At 45.6% G+C, this 27,171-nt stretch overlaps 1 protein-coding gene across 6 annotated transcripts in view; it reads left to right on the forward strand.

Annotated features, from left to right (window-relative positions):
• The window catches only part of ACSL6 (acyl-CoA synthetase long chain family member 6), a 774,575-nt gene that overhangs the window by 510,996 nt on the left and 236,408 nt on the right, over positions 1-27,171 (forward strand). For all 6 annotated transcript variants that reach the window (XM_069652522.1, XM_069652521.1, XM_069652520.1 and 3 more), the window contains one exon: positions 24,040-24,112. In XM_069652522.1, the coding sequence (XP_069508623.1) occupies positions 24,040-24,112 (73 nt within the window). The remainder of the gene's footprint in view (positions 1-24,039; positions 24,113-27,171) is intronic.

Here is a 27,171-nt window from a genome sequence, read left to right on the forward strand (position 1 = left end):
GAAAGTGAGTTTGTAGAGAATGGGAAGGAAAGTTAAGTTTCTTACCCTGGTTTCCCTGAAAGTGGTCGTCTCTGGCAAATCTCCTTCTCCTTTTCTGTACGAACTGTGTGATGGTATCTGCCCCATGTCCGACGAACCAAATAATCCAATGGTGCAAGGAAGTCACTAATCCAGCAACAACCTATTCCCGCCGGCACGAGGACGCCTAAAAGGTGCTCAGGAAGTCTCTAGTCCAGCACCTAGCCTATTCCCGCCGGCACGAGGACGCCTACAGCACCCTGGAGGAAAGGACAGGGAAGGAATAGGAGGGGAAGAGGAAGGAAGGAAAGAAAGAAGGTAAGAGGTCTCCCAACCTTCAAGGTCCAAAATCAACTTAACCAAACCACTAGGCAAGAATAGCCAAAAAACAATCCGAGGTCAAAATACTAGAACAGGTAAGGGCAATCCGTGAGCATATCCATTAAACGTAATCCGAGATCAAAAAACACCAAAAATTTCCAAGCGAGAAGAGCCGCTGTCAATATGGGATCAGAAGCAGCGAGAAGTGGGCGCCGGATCATTAAGTACCTGAACTACCGGCAACAAGATGGTCACGTGACCCAGTATGTTTTCTATCACGTGGAAGACGCCGCGCCCACTGACGTAACCTCCATGGTAACTTCCACGTGAGGCGTCGGGAACTACGTTCCCGACGAGAATGTCTACCGCGAGTAGAGCGTGGATAATGCAAGCCCGCCTCCTGTCGGATGTTCGAACGCGACAGGCGCTTTTGGCTACGAGAAGACAAGAGAACCGAAGGGGTATCACAAGACCTGAAGCGTTTTCTGACAGTATCCTCCCCCAAAGGACCCCCATGCCCCCGTGAGACCAGAAACTGGGATACCAACAACGGGGCATGCACATTCTGCTCTGGTTCCCATGTCCGATCTTCCGGACCGTAACCTTTCCAATCCACTAAGAAATACCTGGTACCACGAGAAACCTTAGAATCAAGAATGGAATTGACTTCATACTCCTCTACCCCTTGAACCAATATCGGAGATGGAGAAGCCACTACCCTGGTACTGTCCACACAAGGCTTAACCATGGACACATGAAAGACCGGATGTATCTTCCAAGAGCACGGCAAATCTAACTTGACTACCAATGGACTCAAGACATCCTTTACAACATAAGGACCGACAAAACGTGGCAACAAGCATCGTCGTCCTGGAATGCGTAAATTCTTTGTGGACAACCATACCCGCGAACCTGGAACGTAATTGGGTGCAGGACGGCGATTCCGATCAGCGTACTTCTTTGCCTGCTCTTGAGCTTGTTTCAGATGTTCCAGCACCCTATCACGGACCAGAGACAGATCCTTGATACAAGACTGAACTGCCGGGCAATCCGCAGGTAGTTTCCAATCAAGAGGTAGGGTGCGTGGGTGTTGCCCATATAAGGCATAAAATGGCGATGTTCCCGTAGATGAATGGCTGGAATTATTATAAGCGAATTCCGCTAATGAAAGAACGGCTAACCAGGATTCCTGATGTTGAAGGATGAGACACCTGAGATACTGCTCCATAGTAGCGTTCACCCGCTCTGTTTGACCATCCGTCTGGGGATGGAATGCTGTGGAACACCGTTCATCCACCCCTAATGAGAACATAAGATGCCTCCAGAAACGTGACGTAAACTGGGACCCTCTGTCAGAAACCACAATCTCAGGTAACCCAAAAAACCTGAAGACATGTCGCAAGAACAGCTCCGCCAGCTTAGCAGCTGATGGCAAACCTTGGCAGGGAACAAATAGAGACATTTTAGAAAAGCTGTCAACCACCACCCATATAGTATCAAAACCGTCGATCAAAGGCAACTCCACCACAAAATCCATGGTAATCATCGCCCATGGTCTGGCCGGCACTGGTAATGGCTGTAGTAACCCCATAGGTTTCGCCGAATGGGATTTACATTGGGCACAAATGGCGCAGGTCGAGATATACTGCGAGACGTCTCTTCGCATAGAGGGCCACCAACACCAGCGTTTGAGGAGTTCGAGGGTTTTCTGTGAACCAGGGTGCGCTGCGATAGCAGCGTCATGACATAAGGAAATAGCTGCACACCGGGTATCCTGATCAGGCATAAAGACACGACCCTGGACATAAGGAAGACCATGCAAAACATCCATGTTATATTCTGCCAATTCTGCAGGCTCTTTATCAACCCAGGTCTGAAGCGTTGACTTCAAAGTGGGTTGTAGAACACAACTACAAACCACTTGTGTTGGTAATAACAATGACCCATCCTGTGGACGTGAAACATCATTCCCCAAGCTTCTGGATAAAGCGTCAGCCTTGGAATTTAGAACACCTGGGCGATAAGTCAACGTAAAGTTGTACATAGAAAAGAATTCATGCCAGCGGGCATGTCTCGCAGTGGTGCACGTCAAGGACTGCAAGGCCAACAGGTTTCTGTGGTCAGTAAAGACCTGGACCGGTACTTCCGTACCAAGAAGATGATGTCGCCAGACCATAAATGCGTCCCTAACAGCCAACAATTCCCGTTCAGTCACGGTATAATTGCGCTCATAGGGCGTTAACTTGCGTGAATGATAGGCGACTGGATGTAATTCCCCGGTATCAGCGCATGTCTGGGACAGGATAGCTCCTACCGCAACATCCGAAGCATCAGCTTCGACGACGAAAGGACGTTTGACATTTGGATGCAGCAAAACAGGAGCTGTAGTGAATGCGGCCTTTAACGACTCAAACGCTATTTGGGCGTTATCGTTCCATAGATAAGGTTTCTTGTTACTGGTCAATTCGGTGAGGGGTGCAGCAATAGAAGAGAACTGTCTAATGAACCGCCTGTAAAAGTTAGAAAACCCCAGAAACGATTGCAGCTCTTTCCTTGAAGTTGGTACAGGCCAGTTTAAGACCGCCTTTACCTTACTACTACTCATCTGCACTCCTTTGTTGGTGATGTCATATCCAAGGAACTCGACCTGATTTGCATGGAATACACATTTTTCTAACTTGACAAAAAGGTGATGCTCCCGCAAGCGTTGTAAGACTTCTGAAACATGACGTACATGATCTTCCATAGATGGAGAATAGATGAGTATATCATCTAGATAGACGATAACGAACCTGTCTATCATGTCACGCAGAACGTCGTTGATGAAATTCTGGAATGTGGCCGGGGCATTGCAAAGCCCGAATGGCATCACCAAATACTCGAATAGGCCATATCGGGTCTTGAAGGCGGTTTTCCATTCATCCCCTCGACGAATCCGGACCAAGTTGTAAGCACCCCTTAGATCCAATTTGGTGAAGAATTCTGAAGACCCTAACTGATCCAGTAAGACAGAAATCAGCGGAATCGGGTACTGATTTCGGATAGTCCCTGCATTGAGCTCCCGATAATCAATACAAGGTCTTAAGTCACCCTCCTTCTTGGGTACAAAGAATAGCGGTGAAGCAAATGGAGAGTGAGAAGGCCGAATAAAACCTAACTCAAGGGCTTTATCCAAATATTCCTTAAGGACGACTTCTTCCTTTTGGGTAAGGGAATAAATACGTCCCGATGGTGTCTTAACATCTGGTTTGAGAACAATTGGGCAATCGTAGGGCCGATGAGGCGGCAGAATCTCCGCTTTCCCTTTGTCAAAAACATCCTTATAACTTGTGTATTCGACAGGCAATACGGTGTTAACAACTGCTCCAATGGTAACCACAGAGTCCAACAAAGCCCGACTAGGAGCTTCAGGTGCTTCATACATAGACTCTACTGAATTGCATGATCGAAGACATTGCTGAGAACTGAAAGCGATAGCCCCGGTCTCCCAGTTAATGACCGGATTATGAAGCTTGAGCCATGGTAAACCCAGGATTAGTTTATATTGCGGTGCCATAATGACGTCGAATGTGATGGTTTCCGAATGCTCAACACCAATGGTTAACAGTAACGGAATGGTATGTTCAGTAACAAGCCCAGAAAGAAGGGTTGATCCGTCAACGGCATTGACTACCTCAGGAACACTCTTTGACAATAAGGGAATACCCCATTTCCGAACATATTGGGCATCAATGTAGTTACCAGTTGCCCCAGAGTCAAGAACAGCTACAGAACTCCAAGGCGGGACCTGGTCATAACTCAACAGAACGTCAATATAAAAGGGTGTGGACAACAAGGAACCCTGCATGGAAGAGCTCGGCGTAGGGGTTCCTTCTACGACCGGGCCTTGGCGTTTCCCGACTTGCGGGGTCTCTTTGGGCATGCACTGAGTAGATGATTAGCGGAACCGCAATAAAAGCACAAATTGTTCCGTCTGCGATGTTCTCTTTCTTCCGATGTTAACGGGCCCCTTACTGCCCCGATTTGCATAGGTTCGTCACCGCCAGAAACAGGAATTGGGGAAACGGTAGTATTGACCGGAATTACTCTCTTCTCCCCTTTTCTTTCGGCGCGTCGGGCATCAATCTGAAGTACTAGGTCCAAGAAATCAGGAAAGGACGTAGGAACCACCGGAACCGTGGCTATAGTATCTTTCAATGAGTCCGACAATCCTTTATAAAATAGGGCTGCCTTTTTATCTTCCGGCCAACCAGTTTCAGCAACCAACTGATTAAACTTAGCCAAATATGACAACAAAGGAGTATCCCCCTGACGGAGATTTAACAATTCCAGATCCGTGGCTTGAGTCTTGTAGCGAGTATCAAACACCCTAGTCATAGCACTGATCAATGCATCGCAGTCGAACAATAGCGGACTGCCTTGTTCTAACAAAGGATTAGCCCAAACAGCGGCCATACCACCGAGGTTTGATAAGACAAAGGCAGCTTTTGTAGTCGCATCAGGAAACGAGGTAGGCCGACACAAGAAATGCAACCTGCATTGGTTAACGAAAGTCCGAAAGGATTTAGGATCCCCAGTAAACCTTTCTGGGGGAGCAAGCGGGAACTGAGCGGCCATGTACACATGCGTAGAATCAGATCTGACCGAAGGCCCTGCCTGACCTGAAGTGGAAGCGGAGGCCAAAGATGGTGATCCTGTAACCACTTCCCTGATACCAGCTTGCATTTCGTCAATGCGCCGGTGGGTGTCAGCCTGGACCGCCGTCATATCGGCACGTAGGTCGGCCACCAACTGAACCAAAACGGCCAACGGGTCATTCGCGGCATCCATGATATGGCTTCTGATTCTGTCAGATATCCTGAAGCACGGTTCCGTGTTGACCCGTCGTGAAGAATATATTTCTTCCTACCAATGTGATTCTCAGGAGTACGAAAGGACAGGCTGAGAAACTAATTGATCGGAAGATGGTGTAGAGTCGTTGGGATCGGTAGAGTTGAGCGGACCGCAAACTTCACGATAGATGGAGAATCCAGGTTCCTTCCAACGACTGCAGAATATTACACTGATTAACAATCAAATACACCCCTTTCTGGATAAACGTTCAACAAATAGTTAACAGACTAACCTGCAGAAAACGGGTTTTAACCAGAAGTGTTTCAAGCAAGAATGTCCTCAATACTGGGGAAATCTAGAGACCATAAGAAGAGAAAATACAATCAGTACCAGAAAGTGAGTTTGTAGAGAATGGTAAGGAAAGTTAAGTTTCTTACCCTGGTTTCCCTGAAAGTGGTCGTCTCTGGCAAATCTCCTTCTCCTTTTCTGTACGAACTGTGTGATGGTATCTGCCCCATGTCCGACGAACCAAATAATCCAATGGTGCAAGGAAGTCACTAATCCAGCAACAACCTATTCCCGCCGGCACGAGGACGCCTAAAAGGTGCTCAGGAAGTCTCTAGTCCAGCACCTAGCCTATTCCCGCCGGCACGAGGACGCCTACAGCACCCTGGAGGAAAGGACAGGGAAGGAATAGGAGGGGAAGAGGAAGGAAGGAAAGAAAGAAGGTAAGAGGTCTCCCAACCTTCAAGGTCCAAAATCAACTTAACCAAACCACTAGGCAAGAATAGCCAAAAAACAATCCGAGGTCAAAATACTAGAACAGGTAAGGGCAATCCGTGAGCATATCCATTAAACGTAATCCGAGATCAAAAAACACCAAAAATTTCCAAGCGAGAAGAGCCGCTGTCAATATGGGATCAGAAGCAGCGAGAAGTGGGCGCCGGATCATTAAGTACCTGAACTACCGGCAACAAGATGGTCACGTGACCCAGTACGTTTTCTATCACGTGGAAGACGCTGCGCCCACTGACGTAACCTCCATGGTAACTTCCACGTGAGGCGTCGGGAACTACGTTCCCGACGAGAATGTCTACCGCGAGTAGAGCGTGGATAATGCAAGCCCGCCTCCTGTCGGATGTTCGAACGCGACAGGCGCTTTTGGCTACGAGAAGACAAGAGAACCGAAGGGGTATCACAAGACCTGAAGCGTTTTCTGACATCCAGCAAGCTTAATGGGGCCTTTGGGTGCCTAAACAACATCCTCAGGTTTGAAAAATGTTTCATCCACCACTGTAATTCTGGCCCCAGTGTCTCTAATGGCAGGAGTTTCCTGACCATTCACAAGTATACTGTCCTTGTAATATTCTTTTGTGTTATCTGGAATAGAGTTATACACATCTACATTCTGCTGTTCCCACAGCCCCAGTGACACCAATGAAACACTGGGTGAGACTCCAAGGGGGTCTTCAGCCAATAGATGAAGGTTTCCACTTGCCAAATGGTCTCCCTCAGGGATGAAGGCTAAGGAGACAGTGTGGACCCCTGAAGGTTTACCCTTACATCTGGGATCCCCTTTCACATGGTCAGTTGACCCACAAGCATAACATTTACCAGATGTTTTCTGGAATGGGGGTTTCTGCTGACCTCCCACTGGTTTAGCACCAGAGGTTTCACTAGACTGACCTGGTTTCCCAAATGGCTTACCCTTCTTATGTTTGTGGCCCTATTTCGGATGGTTGAATTTAGAATTATCATTGTCATCTTTCTTGTGCTGCTTCCCCTCATCCTTTTTGTGAGTGGCCCCAGAATCCTTGTGAGTGGCCCTGTTGGCAACCCACAAGTCAGCAGCTTTTGCTAACTTCTTGGGATCAATCTCTTTTGGGTCAGTTAAGTGCTGTCTCAGCTCAGGAGAGCAGGCATCAAAAATAGATTCCAACAAGAACAGATTTCTCATTCCTTCAAAGATAGTTACTCTGTAACCCTTAACCCATCCATCTAAGTCTTTCAAATATTCACACACCCTGTTAACCCAAGGGGTATCATCAGTGTTTTTGAGGGCCCTAAATCTCTTGAGGTACTGGGAAGGAGTTTTCCCAAATCTGGCTATCAAGGCCAGTTTCACATTCTCATACTCCAATCTTTCAAGTTCCCCACCTCCATTACAGCATCAGTTGCAACCTGTGGGAGCCTAGACAAAAGCCAAGGAATCAACTGATTCCCTGTGAGACCCTGAATCCTATGATTGTATTCAAAAGCACCCAAGCAATCCAAAATATTAAGTTTCACATCATACATACTCACTGCTTCTTTAGGCAAGTGAGGCCTCTTGGGACTGGAAGATCTAGAGGACTCTGGGAGGGAAACATTTTCAAGAGACAATCTTTTCATTTCAAGAGCATGTTGCATTTCCAATTCCCTGTGTTTGATGTCCTGATGTTTGGTTCCAGCTTGACTTTGCAACCTTTTAAATTCCAATTCAAGTCCATTTTCTCAAGACACATATTCTGAACTCAGTAATGGACCTTGTGGAGTCCCAGTGGATATAGGTTGAGGCAAAAGGGCCTGCTGAGGCAAATAGGTGCTCCTATCCCGGGACTCCTCTCCCTCCTCTGACTCTTCTAAGACATTAGAGTTAAACTCCAAATTATCATCCTCATTATCAATTTCCACATTTTCTAGATTAGATGGAGTTACAGGCCTACTATCGAACCTTTGGTGATCTAACAACCTTGTTATTAATTCATTTGTCTTTCCTTTAACAGGGAGATTCCTGACTTTACACATTTCTTTCAATTGTTCTATTGTTAGAATGAGCAGGGCTTCCTGCTTGAAGTTATCCATACTAGGCATGTTACAATTGCTATTCAAGTGAAGCTTAGCCTTGTGAGGGTTTTTAGTTGAACAAAAGTAAAGCAAACACTCAATGTAACAACTCTACAATAGATCCCACCACTGCCACCAGTGTTAGGCACAATTGTATGCAGTACCCTTTGGGAGACTACAGCAACCTTGACCTCCTGGCAATAGAAACCCAACCTTTGGTATACATCTGTACTACACAGGTTGGTAGTCTGGCTGAGCAACCAGGCTTATCTAAAGAGAGGTCAATGTCAGCAGTAATGTAACGCAGAGTTTCACAGTGACAGTTATTCAAATACACACTTATACTCAAGGTGTTTTGATTAAACAATTATTAATTTATTTAACAGTCAGTTATATAATTCTTCAGAAGGGAGCAAAACCTGTAACAATTATAATACACTTCAAAACACACTCTGTTTCTCTAAATCAGATGATACCCATTCGGGTGGCACACATACACTTCCTACACCCTCAGGTGACTTAAATAGCTAGGACCCTTTGGACATTGATTTATCACTAGTACATTTAAAGCAATACTGGGTTTGGAGTGCAAAAGATAGAATAGAGGAATAAAACAATGGTTAACAATCAATTCATAAACTGGTAAGTACTTTTTAAAACCTTCCAATGCAAAGTAAATTAACCCTTTCCTGGGGGAAGGGCAAAAGCACAAAGTCAGTGGCAGAAGAGTCTCTCAGGGAGCCAGGACAGTCAATGTTGGTTGAACAAAGTCTAGGGGAGCTGAAGATCTTCTTTGCAGGTAAGTAAAAGTCTTGCACAATGTTTTTAGAAATATTTGTATAAATAAGATTAACTTGAAGGGCCACAAGCTGGAATGCTTATGGGGGCAAAACTGCAAACAACTCTGCAATGGCAACCAAGACAAGTCTCAACTGAGAGCAAGTAAGGCTACACAACAAGAGGTAAGTCCTCCTAGGGTTACCATACCTTTGGTTAGAAGAAATGGTTCCAGCTGGCTTCTGTTCCTGTGTGGCTCTGCAGATCCTGCTGCTCCTGGGCCACAGTCGTGGGGACAAGAGGGAGGACTACTGGGGACTCCTGCAACACAATGGGAAGGCTGGTGGCAGCAAAGGTAAAACTTCAATTCAGCGGCACTTCACGGTTTTATCTCCTCACATCTACAGCAAATAGCAACACTGCAGTTCTCGGATACCACTTCAGACTTTCTTCGCATCTGGGGTCCAGCACTCTGTTGAGGTGGCTGCGGCTTGGTCATTCCTACTTCAGAGAAGTCCGAAGGATCTTCCTGATGCTAGGGTCCAACTTAAAAGTGATGCACTCAATCTGGTGTTCCTCTCCCTGGCACTTCGGATCCAGGAGCAGCGGCAGTGGAAGTACAGCCAGCTTTGAGAGGATGTCCAGGTGAGTTCACTTTGGGGTTGATTGGTCCCACCAACCCAAAGGGAGACGTCGTCATTGCAGGGCTTCTCTAGTCGAAACAAATTCGGAGCTCCAGCACAGCAGCAGGGCTTCACCGGGCAAACCAACGGTCCAGGAGTTGCAGCAGGTGTCTCTTCCAAGTTCTTCTTCGGATTCCTTCGTCCCTTGGTCGACTCTCCTTCCAAGCTAAAAAGCCTAGCCTTTTATGCAGGTTTCTCCCATTCATTCCAGCCTAGCTGTCAATCACACAGCAGGGTGGCTGTCCTCCAAGGACAGCCAGCCGGCCAATCCCCTTGGGGTGCATTCCTGTAGCCAAGGGGATTAAGCACAGGGAGTTTTGGGCACTTCCCTCACTTCCTGCCCCTGACAGAAATACTGGTGCCAGAGGCGGGCTTCACTCGTGAGTCCCGCCAAAGACAAAATGAACAAAGGGACCAAACCTGGTTTGGCGCGCAGAGTAAATCTCAAGAAGGACCTTTCCAACAAGAAATGGCAACAAAAAACAACCGAGGACATTTTGACAAAATGGGCACCCATGGGTGTCTTAATGCAGCTGCGAACGCAGCCCGTAGTAAAAACACACAAATGGTAGAAAAAAAGAAACCACTGCCACCAGCCATTAATTTTAGAAAGGGTAACATAAAAATGTTACATGAGAAACTTAACAAAGGGGATACTAAGTAACCCCTCCAGCACCCTATGGTAAGATAGTGTGCGCTGGGTATAGAAAGTTAGAAAATGTACATAAAGTCAATTACACTTCACTGCTCTTGGAAACAGTAGTTTCGCCAAGAGAAGGTATTTAAACCTTTGGGAAATCTAAAAGACTTCCCTGTGCCACTGCACTGAAGGTGCTGTGTGTCACAATGTAAAGATGATGCCTATGGAGTTTGTCAGACTCCAAAGTCAAAAGAAACACAAATCACAGAATAAATACATGAGAGAGTGAGAACAAGGTCTCACTCTCTCCAGGTTAGAAATGAAAAGTCCTAAAGTCCATCAAAAGAGCTGGGGGTCTCTAAGGTAGAAGGGAATTAGCACATTTCTGAGAATTCTCCCTAACAGTAGAGGAGGACGCAGTTGGGGGGAGACATGCTCTACATTGACATTTCTTTGACAATTGATCAAACTAATGGTATCAGACATACTGGGACAGTGGTGAGACTGATGGAAGACGGGACAAGTGAGGTGGTCGCAAGTGCATGACTACCATCCCATTATTCAGCATAACCAGCAGAACTAGTGGCTCTTATATTAGTACAAGAAAACAGCATAGAGAGAGGAGTGACGATTTATTCGGACTCCGCCTACCTGATGTCAACAGTACACTCAGGACTGGCACGATGGCTCCGGAGAGGGTTCAGGAGAGCAGACGGGACTCCAGTGCAGCATGCGCTATTATTGGACAGATTTATCAAGGTGATTGCTTATCCAACAGAGGTAGCAATGGTGAAGTGCCAAGCCCACACAAAAGGGGAAGACCCTATCTCAAGACGAAATGAAGCAGCAGATATCGAGGCAAAATGTGCAGCATATTTTGGGTAGCTATGGGAACTAAGAGAGTGACACAGCGCAAGGAGGGGCGAGAAACATGGTGCTGAAAGGGGGTTACAATGTATTACCAGAGACACAGATTATGGAGCTGCAGCGAGCTGAGCCCAAGGAGGAGAAAGAGCTTTGGGTGAGGAGAGGGTGCTCAATGTCTCCAACAGACGCCTTAGGGTGATAGAACAACACAGGAAAAGGGGGCATGCCACTAGCCTTATTGAAGACAGCATTAGCAAAATTGCACTATCCAACACACACAGGCAAGGAGGTTATTGCTGCACGCTCTGGAGAAACGTGGCTCTGTCCCAATTTAAATGAACATGTGGCCGAATTTGTGAGTAATTGTTTGACTTGCCAACAGTTTACAGCCGAGCACAACTGAGAGTTGTGAGAGGAGCCATACCAAAACTAGTAGGCCCATTTCTGCATTTACACATGGATTATGTTGATATGATCCAATTCTGCCAAGGATACCGCTACATGATAGTGGTTGTCTGCCCATTCTCCAGGTGGATTGAGGCAGGTCCCTGTTCACATGCTGACGCCCTCAGAGCAGCCAAGTTCTTGGTTAGGGAGCTTTTCCCGAGATGGACCGTGTGTGAGGTCCTGTGGTGTGACAACGGCCCTCACTTCGCCAACAAAATGTTTCAGCACATCACAACCCTGCTGAGCATTCAGCATAAGTTTGTCTGTGCGTACCACCCGCAAGCAAATGGGGTGTGAACACCTAAATGGACTCCTGAAGGAGTGCATAGCCAAGACACAGGAAAGCCCCAAGAATAATTGGTTGCACTGTTTGCCCCTTGACTCAGTTGCATTGCGCAATAAGCCAGGGTCCGACCACCATTTAATGCCCCATGAGGTTGTGACAGGGCGGCGCATGCATCTTCTCCTGGCTCCTCCCACAAGAGCATTGAAGGACTGTGAGAGTAGTGCAGATGTGTTAGGACAGGAAATGTATGAATACATCACTTCTCTGGTGACTCGCACCTCTTTTATCTCTCGCTAGATACAGCAAATACAAGGAGGCCCAGAAGACAGCGAAGAGACAGACTGCGACAATGCACCACAAGACTGTGTACTGAAAAACACTGTGAAAGTGGGTGACATCATTCTCTTATGGAATTTCATAAGCCGCTGAAACGCCCCCATTTACCAGCCCTCATGTGGTTGAACAGGTGGCCAACCGTGCTGTCAAGTTATTCAGTAAGGCAGTCTGGAACCACCTGCCAGACGTCAAGCCCTACAAAGCAGTGGCCGCACCTGGCAACAAAGTCTCTGTGACTGACAGAGCCAACGTTCAGCACATAGACGAGCTACAAGTGCGTTCTGAACTTACACGACTTGGGAGACAAGAACACCCGATGGTCACGCGCTCCCAAGCAGCAGAAGCAGCGACTGGAACACTCGTAGAAATCGATTAAGGATACACTGTCTGTTTGTTATTTTCCCTTTCCGCACACGCAAAACCTATGTGAATGCCGTGGGGATTGTACGATTTGTCTCACCCATGTTACCTTCCACCCATCAACCAGACACTTTCTCTAACCAGTTTGTCCATGCTGTAAGGAAACCCAAACGATCAGAGCACAATCACCCGGAGTATATCATCTTGTCTTCGTACTTGGCCCAAACACACCCAGAACCTGAGTATGGTGAACACCCAGTACTGGCCGTGTTAAGAGAACCAACAGTAAGAAATGTGTGGGAGGAGGTGTTTGCCTTTGCAATTAGTAATTATTTGGTCCACAGGGCTTAAGAGCATTGACAATACTAACACAGTAACGCACTTCTTTGCACATTCCAGGTGGGCAACTGTATCTTGAAGCTACAATGATCAAGCACCGTAAGTGGAAAGGAGGGAAACAATAAGGAACATTATCATTATGTCGTGTATGTTACTTCCCAGTGGATTAATGGGATTTGTCTTATGGCAGTTATATGTTGCTTTCAACACTACCGCTGTACCCTCTACAAAAATGTCCCCGACCAAAGCAGGTGGACATGAGAACACTGCTGATAAGGTAAGGAGAGGTAAACACAGTGTTGACACAGACATGAAGGGAGTAGATATGTATCTCACACATACTGCTCAAGTGGCTAACAACATGTAGTACAAACACACAAAAGTAGGTAAGGAAACCACCGGGGAGAGCTGTTATGTCTGCTCTTTAACCCCCCCTTGGGATTTGCCGTTTAATCCCCTACACAATGAGTGCCTCTAAAAGGTTCATAGCAACTGGAACTCCAGTGGCAAGAGCACAATGCCTGATTTATCTTGCGATTGTGCAGATACGAGGAAGATTTCAAGGGAAGTCAGCACCATTGAGAGGGATATCCAAAGGAACATTCCCGTACAACGATAACTACATAAAGACATTAGACATGATGAACAACTATTGGCATCTAGACGAAGATATACAGTACATAACTGACAGACCTTAGAAGGGAGAAACAAAGACTATCACATTGAAGAAACTGGCATGTCCCTGGACAAGATTGAGGGAGATAGGAGGAGAGCCTGGCTGCTGGGAAAGACCACAGATACTAGTGTATGGATGACTGTACACAAACAATGGATGGCAAGATGGAGTGGTGGGAAGCAAAGCACTGACACTAGCCCAGTCCTCAGTAAACAAGGTGCAAGAAGAAAATGACAAATGCCTGAAAGAATGGGAAGCAAGTGCACAATTACTGACATGGGTGGACAATGAAGCTGGACCAATGCCGATAATCCCTCTGAAGACACCAGAACTGTGCTATCAGAACAATGGTGAAGTTGAAGTTGGCGAGAATGTCGGATGCAAGAGTATCGAGCAACTTGTTGACATGAGAGCGTGAACAGCAGTACTGATGGATCACTACCGGGCTTGCGGATCGATAGCATACCAGAAGCTGCCACCTGATTGGGGAGGAGTTTGCTTGTTGGTACACATCAATATGCCGTCATTGGTCATACCAAGGAAGGATGTAAAGCTCGATGAGTTCCCAAAAATGAACAACAACAAAAGAAAAAAAGATCGATCGAAGTGGCACCAACAGCCAAGGCAGAGAAAGCGGAGAAGCGAGCAGGATTGAGCAGAGTGAAGAGAGGAGGGATTTATTTCTCAGAAGCATCTGAAATGGCACCAGATGAGATCCCAGCAGAACATGGTATGGAACAAAGAAAGGTATGGTGGGGTTAGTATGTGAACAATTGTGTTTTGTAGACACTGACTGGTCTGAATCAAGCACAAAGGTAGAGCAGTTCTAAATACAATAGTTCTATCCAAAATTAAACTATTAGGCGACTTAGGTTAATGTTGTGATGGTCAAATAGTGGGTATATTGTTCATAGCTGGCATGTTCAGGCTGTTCCCAGGAGGCAAATGTTCTTTGGATCAATAATACCTTCAGTGCAGACATACAGAAACGCCAAGTGGTTACAGATCACTCGATGAGAGCTGATGGTAACGATCAACTCAACAGTGAATTGATTAAACGCAATAAAGGAAGAGCTCAAAACAATAAGTTTGGTGGCCATTCTGGACCTCCTCACAGCCATGGAAGGAGGAGTTTGCGCTAAAATAGGGAGTTCCTGTTGCACATTCATACCTGCCAACAACGCCGATAACAGAACTCTATCGGATACAGTGGCACAACTGGCACAGATGTATGCCAAAATGGAAAATGAGGCGAGGGGAACAGGGAAAGACCAGTTGGCATGCTTCTTCTTGTGATGTACAGTGAGTAACGGAGCACCTTATCACTCAGTTCGGAGTAGATTTAGGATATATGACTCAAGCAATCACTTGGGATCCTTTTCAACTGCAGAATTCCAGTTAGTTCTGGCAGTCACACACTCACAACAAGCACACCACGTTAATAAAAACTGGTGACCCGCTGACCCGGATATTGAGGACTCAACCTGCCGCAGCATGAGCATCCATGGGCCCCCAACGACAACAGCGAAAAAAGTATTGCTGCATATTCCCGGCCCCGGCTGATGCCAATGAGCATTTCAATGCTGGGCCGCCACCAGACCGGGCACCGGTCCGTGGGTTGCAAGGAGTGTCCAACGGTGATCTTGTCCTTCTCCATTCCACCCCCAAAAAAAAAGTCCAGCGGCCGCACAGCGCACCAAGGTCTCTGCAGCTGGCCTGCTATTAAATACGTGTAAAAAAAATTGGTAAAGATCCTATTCATGGGAACACCACCTTAAGGGATCAAAAGAGGCGTAAGAAAAAGAACAAAAAAGGTGGTGACCCTGTCTCTTCATGCCACAACCAGATGAACAATATACCCACTATTTAAAGACAAAGCTAGTAAAACACCAGAATCAAATCTGTGTGTATCACAGTGACAACACACCAGTTAAACAGAAATTCTTTGAAAGACACAACCACTAATGACAAAAATTAATTTTATTTTAAAAATTACATATGAAAAAAATATGAAAAAGTAATGGATTAAAAAAGACTGAATCTTCACACAAAATTGTACAAATCAATCAAACAAACCAGACAGGCAGTCTGGTATGGAACAAAGAAAGGTATGGTGGGGTTAGTACGTGAACAATTGTGTTTTGTAGACACTGACTGGTCTGAATCAAGCACAAAGGTAGAGCAGTTCTAAATACAATAGTTCTATCCAAAATTAAACTATTAGGCGACTTAGGTTAATGTTGTGATGGTCAAATAGTGGGTATATTGTTCATCTGGTTGTGGCATGAAGAGACAGGGTCACCACCTTTTTTGTTCTTTTTCTTACGCCTGCTATTAAATACTGTGTGGACTGCTTAATAGCAGGCCAGCTGCTGCAGATGCTTTGGTGCAGTGCACTGTGCGGCAACCTCGTTGTTGGCAATTTTTTGAAGAAGATGACATCTGACAGCAGAGCACTGGGAGTAGTGACAGTCAGATCTCCTCCCCCCAAAAAATGCCAAAAACGAGGCGCGGCCAGGCCAGAGCCTGACTCTGCAGCTGTGCCGGTGGCAAAAAAGACTGCTGTTGTTAGCCACCAGCAAACACAGGCAAAACTTAATCACTGCAGTGCACACCAGAAATTAACGCAGTGCTGGCCCTCTGTTAATAATCAATTCATTATTATTTTTTTTCATTAAAGTGCACTTAGTTAACAAAACCTTTTGCACTATAGATCAACACAAATAAAACCATTACACACACATACAATTAAATCCAAGGAGTACATCAAGGCAATACATGGTAATATCATCAATGATACACACCATTAATCAGCGTTCCTATTCATTTCCACATGCATTCAACCTGGATTCACGAATTGTTAAATAAAAGGAATCAGAGTAAAGAAATATATTAATTGTAAAATTATAAATCATTGAAATAGACACAGCAGCCAACCCTCGGGAGGTCTTGTTCAACATTTCTTCCCAATGCAGCCCAGCTCAGCAAACTCCTTGGACAGCAGACTTCCCAGACAGCGTCATTCGAACTCAGATCCAACCTTTTTCCTCAACGACCTCGCCCGCAGCACTTCTTGTATTTGCCTCTTGATTATGCAGAATGGTATAGTCAATCTATCAGCTGACCAGCAGGAGTATTATATGGTTGCATTCAGCAGTGGAATCCCTCCTATGCTACCATTGCTAATGCTTCACATAGCAGCAATAACGCACAGTCATAGTTTCCTTGAGGAAATCGAACTACCTTTGCCAGCTGTAAAATGTCTATGCAGAGTTTTGCAACGTAATCTGATGCAGCATGATCGTACCATGGGAGCAGAACAAACACTACAAAGATGTTTTTCAAAATTCCCAGAATTATTATTCCCATGTTCTGCTGTTCTTTAGACCTACAGCCTTTCTGTGATAAAAAACAAAATGGTTCTGTGCTTCATTAACCTTGTGTCATACTTTTCCCACCTTGCACATCAATTAATGAGAGAAATCATGTATGCAGGTTGTAAACTCTCTGTACTTGGTGTAATCTCTTAAACAGTGCGAGTCATGGAGCTGGCCGAACGCATTTTAAAGGTACCTGTAACTACTATGTCAAAAACAAGTTTCAACATCTTGCTGGAAATAACCACACATTTAAGGCCTGCAATTCTTAATATAGTAAGACCCATGGGAGTAGTCCTATAATAAAATGAGTGGATTATGAAGTCACAGATCAATACAATGTTAATAGATCAATGCTTTGTCCATTCTGTCTGCCACATAGCTGATTGTCACTTCCAGTATAGCCTTCATGCCCCGGCGGGGCATTGGGGAAGCAGGCAGATATGGCCTTTAACGCTAGCCTTTAAAGCCCATGTCTGCCTCCCCCCAATGGGGCGTGAGAGATATTCGCACCCCAGGGTACAGATAGTTTTCTTTTTTTTTTCGTCCCATGGGAAATCAGCTCACAAACCCATCTCTCAACATAAAAAACTAAATGGAAAAAATCGGCTACCACAATTAAAATGGAAAAGGGACCAGGTCCCTTTTCGGATGATGTTGGCCATAAGAAACATGTTCAAAAATTGCCACCTTTATCCAAAAAGGTACTTAGTCCCTTTTCTATTTTAATGGCGACGATGCGGGTTGTGATTAGAGCATCGTGCCCAGGAACGACAGATATTCATTAGTCAATCTGTCTTTCCCCCGGTGCAAATTCTGTATTATTTACTAAAATGCCTTTAATTATACCTGGGGACCAAAATGCTTCATGTATGTTTTAAGAAAACCTGGTGTCAGAGTGTACAATTTTGATTAATGTTCTCAATAGTTTAGAAAGACAAACATGCACCTAAGAACCACCCAATGTATAGTATTTCTTTTTATGAAAATATTTTTTTTTATTTTCACATGTAAATACATGTGTCACAAGATTCTCCCTTTCTCACCTGTTTCTCTTTTCTTGTGACTTTCTTGGGCGTAGCTTCCTTCTTTCTTACTGTCTGGGACTTGTATAAACCTGGATGCAGGTCTTTGGAGTCCAGTGTGAGGTTGTAGCCTTCCGCTAGGAAGCGTTCAGTATCCGGGCGAGGAACCAGGAAGAAGGCGAGTCGGTTCGAAAGGAGTCGGGCTCCGACTCCGAACACAGGGGTTTTCCAGGAGATAACCATGAAAACAAGGTAAGGTGAAAGGAATGAAAGAGTTCCAGGAAGGAAGGAACAAGGTATCAAGGAGAGCGCAAAGCGACCTTCGGAAACGCACGTCTAACTACACCAAACAGTAGCATTGAGACGCGCGGCACCGCTGGGTCGTGGCCTTTTTCTAGGAAGCCGTACGTTGCATGAAAAGGCTGGTGTGCCGCGCTTCGGAAGCGCCATCCATGATGGTAGGACCGTGGAGTTTACACCGCGGTGCATCATGGACCATGAAGTCCAGAACGGGCGAATTCGGCGGATCATGACAGCATGCCTCCTCCCAAGCCCCTCACCTCCGGGTTTGCCTGGGTGGATCCGATGATATCTTTGTAATAGACGAGGCGCATTCATATTTGAGACTGGTTCCCCCGTTTGCTCACTGGGAGGATATCCTTTCCATTCAACCAGATACTGAAGTTGGCCGCATCTGTATCTGGAATTACATATCCTGGAGACCTCGAACTTGAGTTGTTTATTGACGAGTACTGGAGGGGGTCTTGGAGCAGTTTGGTTGGATTGCACAAACGGTTTTAGCAAAGAGGTGTGGAAGACTGGATGAATCCTTTTCCACAAATCCAGAAGCTGGAGTCGATAGGCTACTGGATTAATGATTTATTTTATGGAGAAGGGTCCATAATACTTGGGGGGCCAATTTATTTGGTCGTAGATGTCTGGGAAGAAGTTTCGAGGAAAGCCAAACTTTGTCTCCGACCGCGTAAGGAGGGCTTGGTCTTCTTTTGGTGTCTGCATAACGTTTGACATCTTTCCTGGCCTTTTCCAGTCGTTCTTTAGCGTCTTTGTGGACATTGATTAATGGTTCGATCCAGGAATCAACTGCAGGGACTGGGGTTGGATGAGGCAGGATTGATGGTAGAACTGAAGGATGAAATCCCTGGCTACAGAAGAACGGGCTGGTTTTGATGGATGAATGATCCAAATTGTTGTAAGCGAACTCAGCTACAGGAATCAGAAGTGACCAATCATCCTGGACTTTGGTGGAGAAACAGCAAAGATACTGCTCTAGAGTCTGGTTGACTCATTCTGGTGCTCCATTGGTTTGTGGGTGATATCCTGATGACAATGCACACTGAATCCCCAATATTTGGCATAGTTGTTTCCAAAATTGGGATATGTATTGGGTGCCTCTTTCAGAGATGATTTTGGAAGGTATTCCATGAAGTCTGAATATGTGTTCCAGGAAAATTCCAGCCAATTCAGATGAAGATGGTAACTTTAACAAGGGTGTAAAGTGAACCATGTGTGTAAACAGATCGATTGTAACCATTATGGTTGTGTACCCTCTGGATGGGGTAATTCCACGATAAAATCTGGGGCGATGACTTCCCAAGGTCGTGTTGGCATTGCTGGTTGGTGTAAGAGACCTGCTGGTCTTCTGTTATCATGTTTGTTCTGGTTACAAACTGCACAGGATTGGACATAGGTCTTTACGTCGTCTTTCATCTGTGCCCACCAGAACTGTCTCTGTAAAAGACAGAGGGTGGTGTTGATGCCTCGATGTCCTGAATGGAGGGTATCATGGCATAGTCTTGTGAACTTACGTCTTAGTTCCTGTGTGTGTTCTGCCAGCCGGATTTCCTTGAACAGATATCCGTCTTTCAGCTGAAGGTTCCTAAGATTATTCCTTTCGTATTCATCCCAGAGTTCGGAAGAAAACGTCTTAGCCCGAATGTCCTCCAGGAGAGAAACAGCTTGATCTACAATTACAGAGTCAGGAAACATCTTGGGAAAGGACCGTGCTTCGAGAGGTTCGTAGTCAGGACATCTGGACAAGGCATCTGCTATGATGTTTTGTGTTCCAGGAAGGTGAAGAATTTGAAACTGGTGTTGGGCAAAAAAGAAGGCCCAACGGGCCTCATGGCTGTTTCTGCACTCCAGGGATTGTAACACTTGTAAATTCCGATGGTCTGTGCGAACTTGTACCGGATGCTTGGCTCCCAAAAGGAGATGACACCAGTCAGTGAAGGCTTGTCTGATGGCTAGTAACTCCTTCTCCAGGACGGAATAATGAGTTTCACTGGGAGTCAAGGTACGGGATGAATAGGAAATGGGATGTCCCATCTTATCATCAAGTTCTTGTTTCAAGACTGCTCCGATGGTGTAGTCGGATGCATCTGTCTCAACTAGGAACGGTCGATCTGTATCAGGCTGAGCTAGGATGGGAGCTCGAGTAAATTCCAATTTCAAATGTTGAAATGCCGACTCCTGAGCTGTGGACCACTGAAACGGAGTGTCTTTCCTTAAGAGTGTTACAATAGGGTGTACAATGTCAGAAAACGTGGGTATGAATTTTCTGTAAAAGTTAGCAAGCCTCAGGAAGGATTGAATATGTTTCACAGTAGTAGGAACAGGCCAAGACAGGATGGAGTCAACCTTGGAAGGATCCATTCCGATACCTTTGGAGCTAAGAACAAACCCAAGATAGTGAACGGTTGACACATGGAAAAGACATTTTTCAGGTTGGCCACGAGCTTATGGTCACGTAAACATTGTAGAACTGCCTTAACGTGTTATTGATGGATCCAAGGTTCCTTGGAGTAAATCAGTATATCGTCTAGGTATACAATGACAAAAAGGAACAACATGTCAGAAAAAACCCGGTCCATGAAGCATTGGAATACTGCAGGGGCATTAGTCAGACCAAAGGACATTACCAGATACAGCAAAGTGGCCAAAGGGAGTTCTGAGGGCTGTTTTCCACTCATTGCCTTCCTTTATGCGAATGAGATGGTAGGCACCCTTGAGATCGAGTTTTGGGAAGATGACAGCACCTCTCACTGCCTCCAGGATATCCAAAATAAGAGGTAATGAGGGTGCATTGGTTGAGGCCACTGTAATCCAAACATGGCTGAAGCTCCTTGGAGTCTTTTTTAGGGACGAAAAAGAGAGAAGCGCCAGCTGGGGACTTGGAAGGTTGAATAGTTCCATTTGTTAAATTGGTGTCCAAATATTCTCGGAGGGCTCTCTTTTCTGGTTCAGACAAAATGAACATTCTTCCAAAGGGAATCACCGCTGAAGGCTCTGTATCAATGGCACAATCCTCAGGTCTGTGAGGTGCAAGAGATTGAACAATGGCTGTTGAAAACACATCTGAGTATGTTTGGTATGCTTGGGGAATCTGGATGATGTTGGAGACAGTTACTTATGATTGCTGAGGTTCCTGGGGTTCGTCTGAAGGACTTGGCAATGTGGCAAAAGATAAACAATGGGACATGCAACGTTTTGAGCCGAGAAACAAGGATCCTGCTGCCCAATTGATGTAGGGATTGTGCTTCTGTAGCCAAGGCATGCCCAAAACCAAGGGATAGTGAGCCGACTTAATGATGTCAAATTTGAGGATTTCCTGATGATTATTTATTGACAGAAGTAAATCCTTGGTTTGGTGGGTTATGGGGTCCAGAAGACAAGGGTCTGCCGTCAATGGCTTTGACCGGTTGTGCTATCTCCTTGGTTTCTCGTGGGATGTGATGTTTGACAACCCAATCATGGTCTAAGAAAATGCCCATGGCACCACAGTTCACTAAAGCCAGGATGGGGTAGGATTCCTTTTTGGAAAAGGATAAGACTGTTTGCAGGATCACAAGTTTGTTCTGTCCAGGAGCTTTCAAGGAGGGAATAGATGAGGAGCATACATCTTTCTCCCGAAGCTGTGCTCTGCATAGGATCGGGAGCTGGCGTTTCCCGAACGCAGAGGTGGCGCTATAGGACATTCCCTTACAAGGTGTTTATCAGAGGTGCAATACATGCACAGTCCAGTATTGATCCTACGGATCCTTTCCTGGGGGCAAATAGGTCCTCAGAAGGCTCCTAGTTGCATTGGTTCAGGTTCAGAGGCTGGAGTAGTGGTTGCTTCTTTTGGACCGGGATAGTTCGTGGCTGGTTTAGGAGATGTTGATTTGGATTTCCTCTTCTCTGCCTTCCTTTCCTGAATCCGGAAATCAATCTGTAGCGAGAGGTCCATGAGGCGGGCTACTCTGGCTAATTCGTCCTTTATCTCATCATTTAAACCTCTTCGAAAGAGGGTAAAGCTGGCTTCCGGGGACCAATCATCCTCTTTGAAAAACTGTTTGAAGCGTGTCACATACGTGAGCATGTCCTGGGTTCCTTGTTGGAACTCGAGCAGTCTTTCCTGAGCACTGTAAACGAGCTCAGGGCGATCAAACATGGCCTTAAGGGCTTCCACAAACCCATCGTAATCATCCAGGAGAGCATTACCAGCGTTAACTAAGGGTGTTGCCCAGGTTAAGGCATTGCCCGTGAGATGAGATATCATGAAGCCAACCTTAGCTTGTGGGGTGGAAAAATAGTAGGGTTTAAAAGTGAAATGTACCAAGCAAGAATCTAGGAAGGCACGTAGAGTTTTTGACGATCCATCGTACTTGTCTACTACTCCGCCTAATAGGACACTTTCCTTGGCAGCAGAATCTCTGGACAATACCAGCTGCTTTAATGCAGCATTCTCAGCCTTAAGATTTTGAACTTCAGTGGTTAATTCTTGCATGCCTCTCATGAGGTCCTGGATTGCGGCTTCCATATCTGTCTTTGGATCAAGTTTGAGGCGTCTCAATCTGTCACAAGATTCTCCCTTTCTCACCTGTTTCTCTTTTCTTGTGATTTTCTTGTGCATAGCTTCCTTCTTTCTTACTGTCCGGGACTTGTATAAACCTGGATGCGGGTCTTCGGAGTCCAGTCTGAGGTTGTAGCCTTCCGCTAGGAAGCGTTCAGTATCCAGGCGAGGAACCAGGAAGAAGGCGAGTCGGTTTGAAATGAGTCGGACTCTGACTCCGAGCACGGGGGTTTTCCAGGAGATAATCACGAAAACAAGGTAAGGGGAAAAGAATGAAAGAGTTCCAGGAAGGAAGGAACAAGGTATCAAGGAGAGCGCAAAGCGAACTTCGGAAACACATGTCTAACTACACCAAACAGTAGCGTTGAGACGTGCGGCGCCGCAGGGGCGTGGCCTTTTTCTAGGATGCCGTACGTTGCATGAAAAGGCTGGTGTGCCGCGCTTCGGAAGCTCCGGCCATGATGGTAGGACCGCAGAGTTTACACCGCGGTGCATCATGGACCATGAAGTCCAGAACGGGTGAATTTGGCGGATCATGACATCATGAGTACATTTCTTGGTTACCAAAAGTTGTTACATTATCTTGCTGCATTAATATTTCTTTCTAAAATGTCTTATTCACAACAAACACTAATTCTCACCCCACCCCTGTGCCAAGAGAACATTCTGATTAATTGTTCCCATTACCTGCCACTCCAGCATGTGTTACAAATAAAGCCTGTACGATGTACATTCTCAAAGTCAGAGGGTTCTGTTCCTCCCTCCTTGTGACGCTTGTCACTTGTTTAATCATATCTCAGACGTGTATGTTTGTCTTCGTACAGAAAATAGATTACCACCCATGGAAAGGGAAGGGCATGGGGAGGGAGAGTCCTGTTGGTGCCACTCACTGACAGATGTAGGTGACAGGTAAGGAGCCAGGCCCCCAGTGTAGGAGTTAGGGGAGGAGACTCCCTGGTAAGCCTTCACCACCATCTATCAGCGCAGCTATACACAGACTATGGAACTAGCAAGCAGGCGAAGCTAGATCGAATCTATTTTTGACTTTGACATGATGCATATAATATAAATACTTTATCAGCAAGAAAAGCTTCCACTGTCGTTTGCAAAAGAAGTAGCACACAGACCACGAAAGCATTCAAATCGGCCAGCAGCTTGGCTTGGCTATGCACCATGCAGTGCTGCATTCTGTCTGCAGGAAGGCTAACACCCGCACTGCAGTTGTATTGACAAATCCCTTAATTGAATAACAGCGTTGTTCTTTCTAGTATGAACCAGGATTGGAAATATAGAAATGTCTAGTGCATTTAAGTGGCTATTTAACAAGCTCAAGTGGGCACGAGTATGACGATCTAATGAAGTGCTTTCCTTGGTAGGTTTATGAAGGTTACGGCCAGACAGAGTGCACAGCGGGATGCACGTTCACCACTCCTGGAGACTGGACATCAGGTGAGAAGCAGCATATACACAGACAATGTCAAGGGCAATAGGCCTTGCCTTGCCTGAAAAGCTTTAATGATTGTGATTCCAAGTTTGACCAATGTACACTAATGTCTTTTCCATCACTCAGTATGTGAATGGCCCTATGCGAGCATGACCAAGCAACTCTCTCCTCATTATAGGATGCGTGGCCTAACTCCACACCGGGCACAGTGGTATGTTCTTTACACTCACATGCACAACTGGAATACCACTTAACATTTAAGTTGGTATAAGCTTGACACCTCCCCTCAAGAGACAGTATAGATTTGATACCTCCTTCCACCAGGCAGCATAGGGCTGACACCTGACACGAGGCATGTGCATATATACATATATATAGTTCAGTTTACTTGTACCGTGTTAGCCAAAGAATGAATAGAATGTTGATCCAAAAGAAAATAATTAGTCGATACCTTAATTAGGCTAACACAGCCATTTGTTTTGCTTATTTGGGAGCTTTCGTGGAATGTCTCAACTTCCTCAGGCAGAGATGGAACGAACGTTTGAAAACATGACAGTATTACAGCTTACATTGCCCCTCCTGCAAATACCCGTTATCTGTGCATGTCTGTACCTGATTTGTAGTTTTGCTCAGAGAGGCATGCATTAGATGTTCAACTCCCGCACACATTGAGATCTTCAAGGTCTAAATGGTGCACTGTGTTAAGTGGGGCTGGGGTCAGTGGAACTGAAGAGCAGGGAAAGAAAAAACAGCCCACCCTGTTAGAGGGCTCTCGGGAAGGCACGAGGGGATGGTTAAGTGTCAGTCATTGTATGTGCAGTCCAGTTGAAGCTCAATATGTCAGGCCAGTCCCTTTACAAGATCAGTGGTAGCACAATCATCAACATATCAGGCCTGTCTCTAGAAGTATGGAATAGGGAATACGTAGCCAGTTTACCTGTTAGATATGTGACCTGTGGAGCCCAGTGTAGTAACTTTGTGTCAAATACCATATTGGGATTGTGTTACATCACATCCAAGAGGAAATGGTGGGGATTTGACTAGGGACAGGGGCCCTGACAAGTCTTTGGGAAGCTTTTCAGCTCAGGCATTTTGAGGGCAGATGGGGTTGGAGGCAGGGGAGTCGGACAACAATTAATTCCCTTAGACAGGCAGGTGGGGCTGGTGCAGTGCCAGTTGAATGTCTGTGAACGGCTTTGGAAAAATGATGTAAAGTGTCAGGTCTGTATGTTGTGATCCCTGTATCTCTATGGGTGGAAAAAGTGAAAATCTGTTAGTTGGAATAGTGACTCACAAAACCACAATGTCTGTTCAAGCCCCCTGCTAGTGTATTGAAAATGTGCATGCATTTGAATTCATAGGTCTTTCTGGCTTTGCCATTCCTAAAATTACCCTGTAGTACAGCAAATTTGAGATCATCAAGGGTATGATTAGCTTCTGAAAATTGCTCACCCACTTGACTCTGATTAGTACATCACTTGATACTTTGACGAAGAAGATTCATGCGCTTATTTAGAGGTTCACTAGTTTCCCCAACATAGGCCCTATCCGGGACATTTCATGCACATAATCAAGTAAACACTATTGCTGGATGCACATGTAAACCGCCTCATAATTTTGAAGTTCTGCCCCAAGTGAGGTATCTTGATTGTGTCCGAAATGTTGATATGTGGGCAGGTTAGGTATCTTTTATTTTCTGCAAGGCACAGTTCCATAATCTGTGCTATTTGTGTGTTGTTTGCGTCTGACCATCATTCTCTTCAGATTGGCCGTTTGTCTGAAAGCAAGGTGGGGCATCTCAAGAAAACCTCTCTCAGACATTCATCATTTTGTAGTATGGTTGGAGTTCCTTAGAAATCTTGCAGGGGGCTTCAAGCTCTAGAATCTATGTGACTACCAGTGACACCCAGGTTTGTATCTCTTTCGCTCTGTATTCTAAGAGGTTGCTCTGGGGGATTTGTGTTGCCGTGTGAATCTGGCTGCCCACAATTCTATGGTTGTATTCATGGTTTATGAAGTCTGATCTCAAATTGTGTATGTTTTTATCCCAGTCCCTTGTGTCTGAACATATTCAATTGTATCTTAATGCTTGGCTGAATATTGTGGCTGTCACTCTTCAAGTATCTGGCAAGTCGATTGGTTTGCGATATACTGTGGCCTGTAGCTGGCCATCTTTTATTGTTATGATCGTGTCAAGGAAATGTACTTTTTCAGGAGAATAGGAGTGGTTGAGGTTGATACTTGGGTGGAATTTATTAAATCTTCAAGCTGGAGTGAATCAGAAATCTTTTGACGGTGGTTCGCACTCCTGGACCCAACAGTCTACCAAATGAAGCTGAAGACACCTCATCGTGAGGCGAGCAAGAGGTAAGGCTAGAAAATAGGCCGACATTAGGCCTAGAAGATGCTGAAACCACCACACTCTGAGGTGGTTTTCCAGCCCAGGAAATGAGAGATTGATTGTCGAATTCCCTGTATCCTCTGTTCCTTAAGGAACACTCTGCCCACTGCTGCATCCCACCTAAACCCTATAAAGATGATGTTCTCTGTCAGAATTAAGCAAGACTTTTTGATGTTGACCGAGCGGCCAAGACTTAAGAGAAGTTTCAGTAGTTGTTGAACAGAGGCTGTAGCTCATGTACATGTTTCCGACCTGACAAGCCAGTCGTCCAAGTAAGGGTCAATGTGAATATCTCTAATCCTTAGATGTGCTGCTATAGGAGCCATCAATTTTGTAAATACTCTGGGAGCGGCATTGAGTCCGAATGGGAGAACCCAATATTGAAAATTCTGCTGGCCCAGGGAAAATCTGAGGAGTTTTCTGTGCACTTTGTATATTAGAACATGAGATATGCGTCCTTTAGATGCACTGTACACAACCAGTCCCCATGGTTGAGGGCATTCCGAATATGAGCTGGTGTGACCATCTTGAACTTTTCTAGGGGAAGGAATAGGTTCAGATAGGAAAGATCCAATACTGTCTGCAGGCCAACCTGATTTTTCTTGGGAACAGTAAAAAGGCGAGAGTAAAAGCCCTGCCACTTTCTTGAGGGGGAACTTCCTC

The sequence above is a fragment of the Ambystoma mexicanum genome, chromosome 3p, assembly GCF_040938575.1.
Source record: "Ambystoma mexicanum isolate Mex_15411 chromosome 3p, UKY_AmexF1_1, whole genome shotgun sequence".
Lineage (NCBI taxonomy): Eukaryota > Metazoa > Chordata > Amphibia > Caudata > Ambystomatidae > Ambystoma > Ambystoma mexicanum.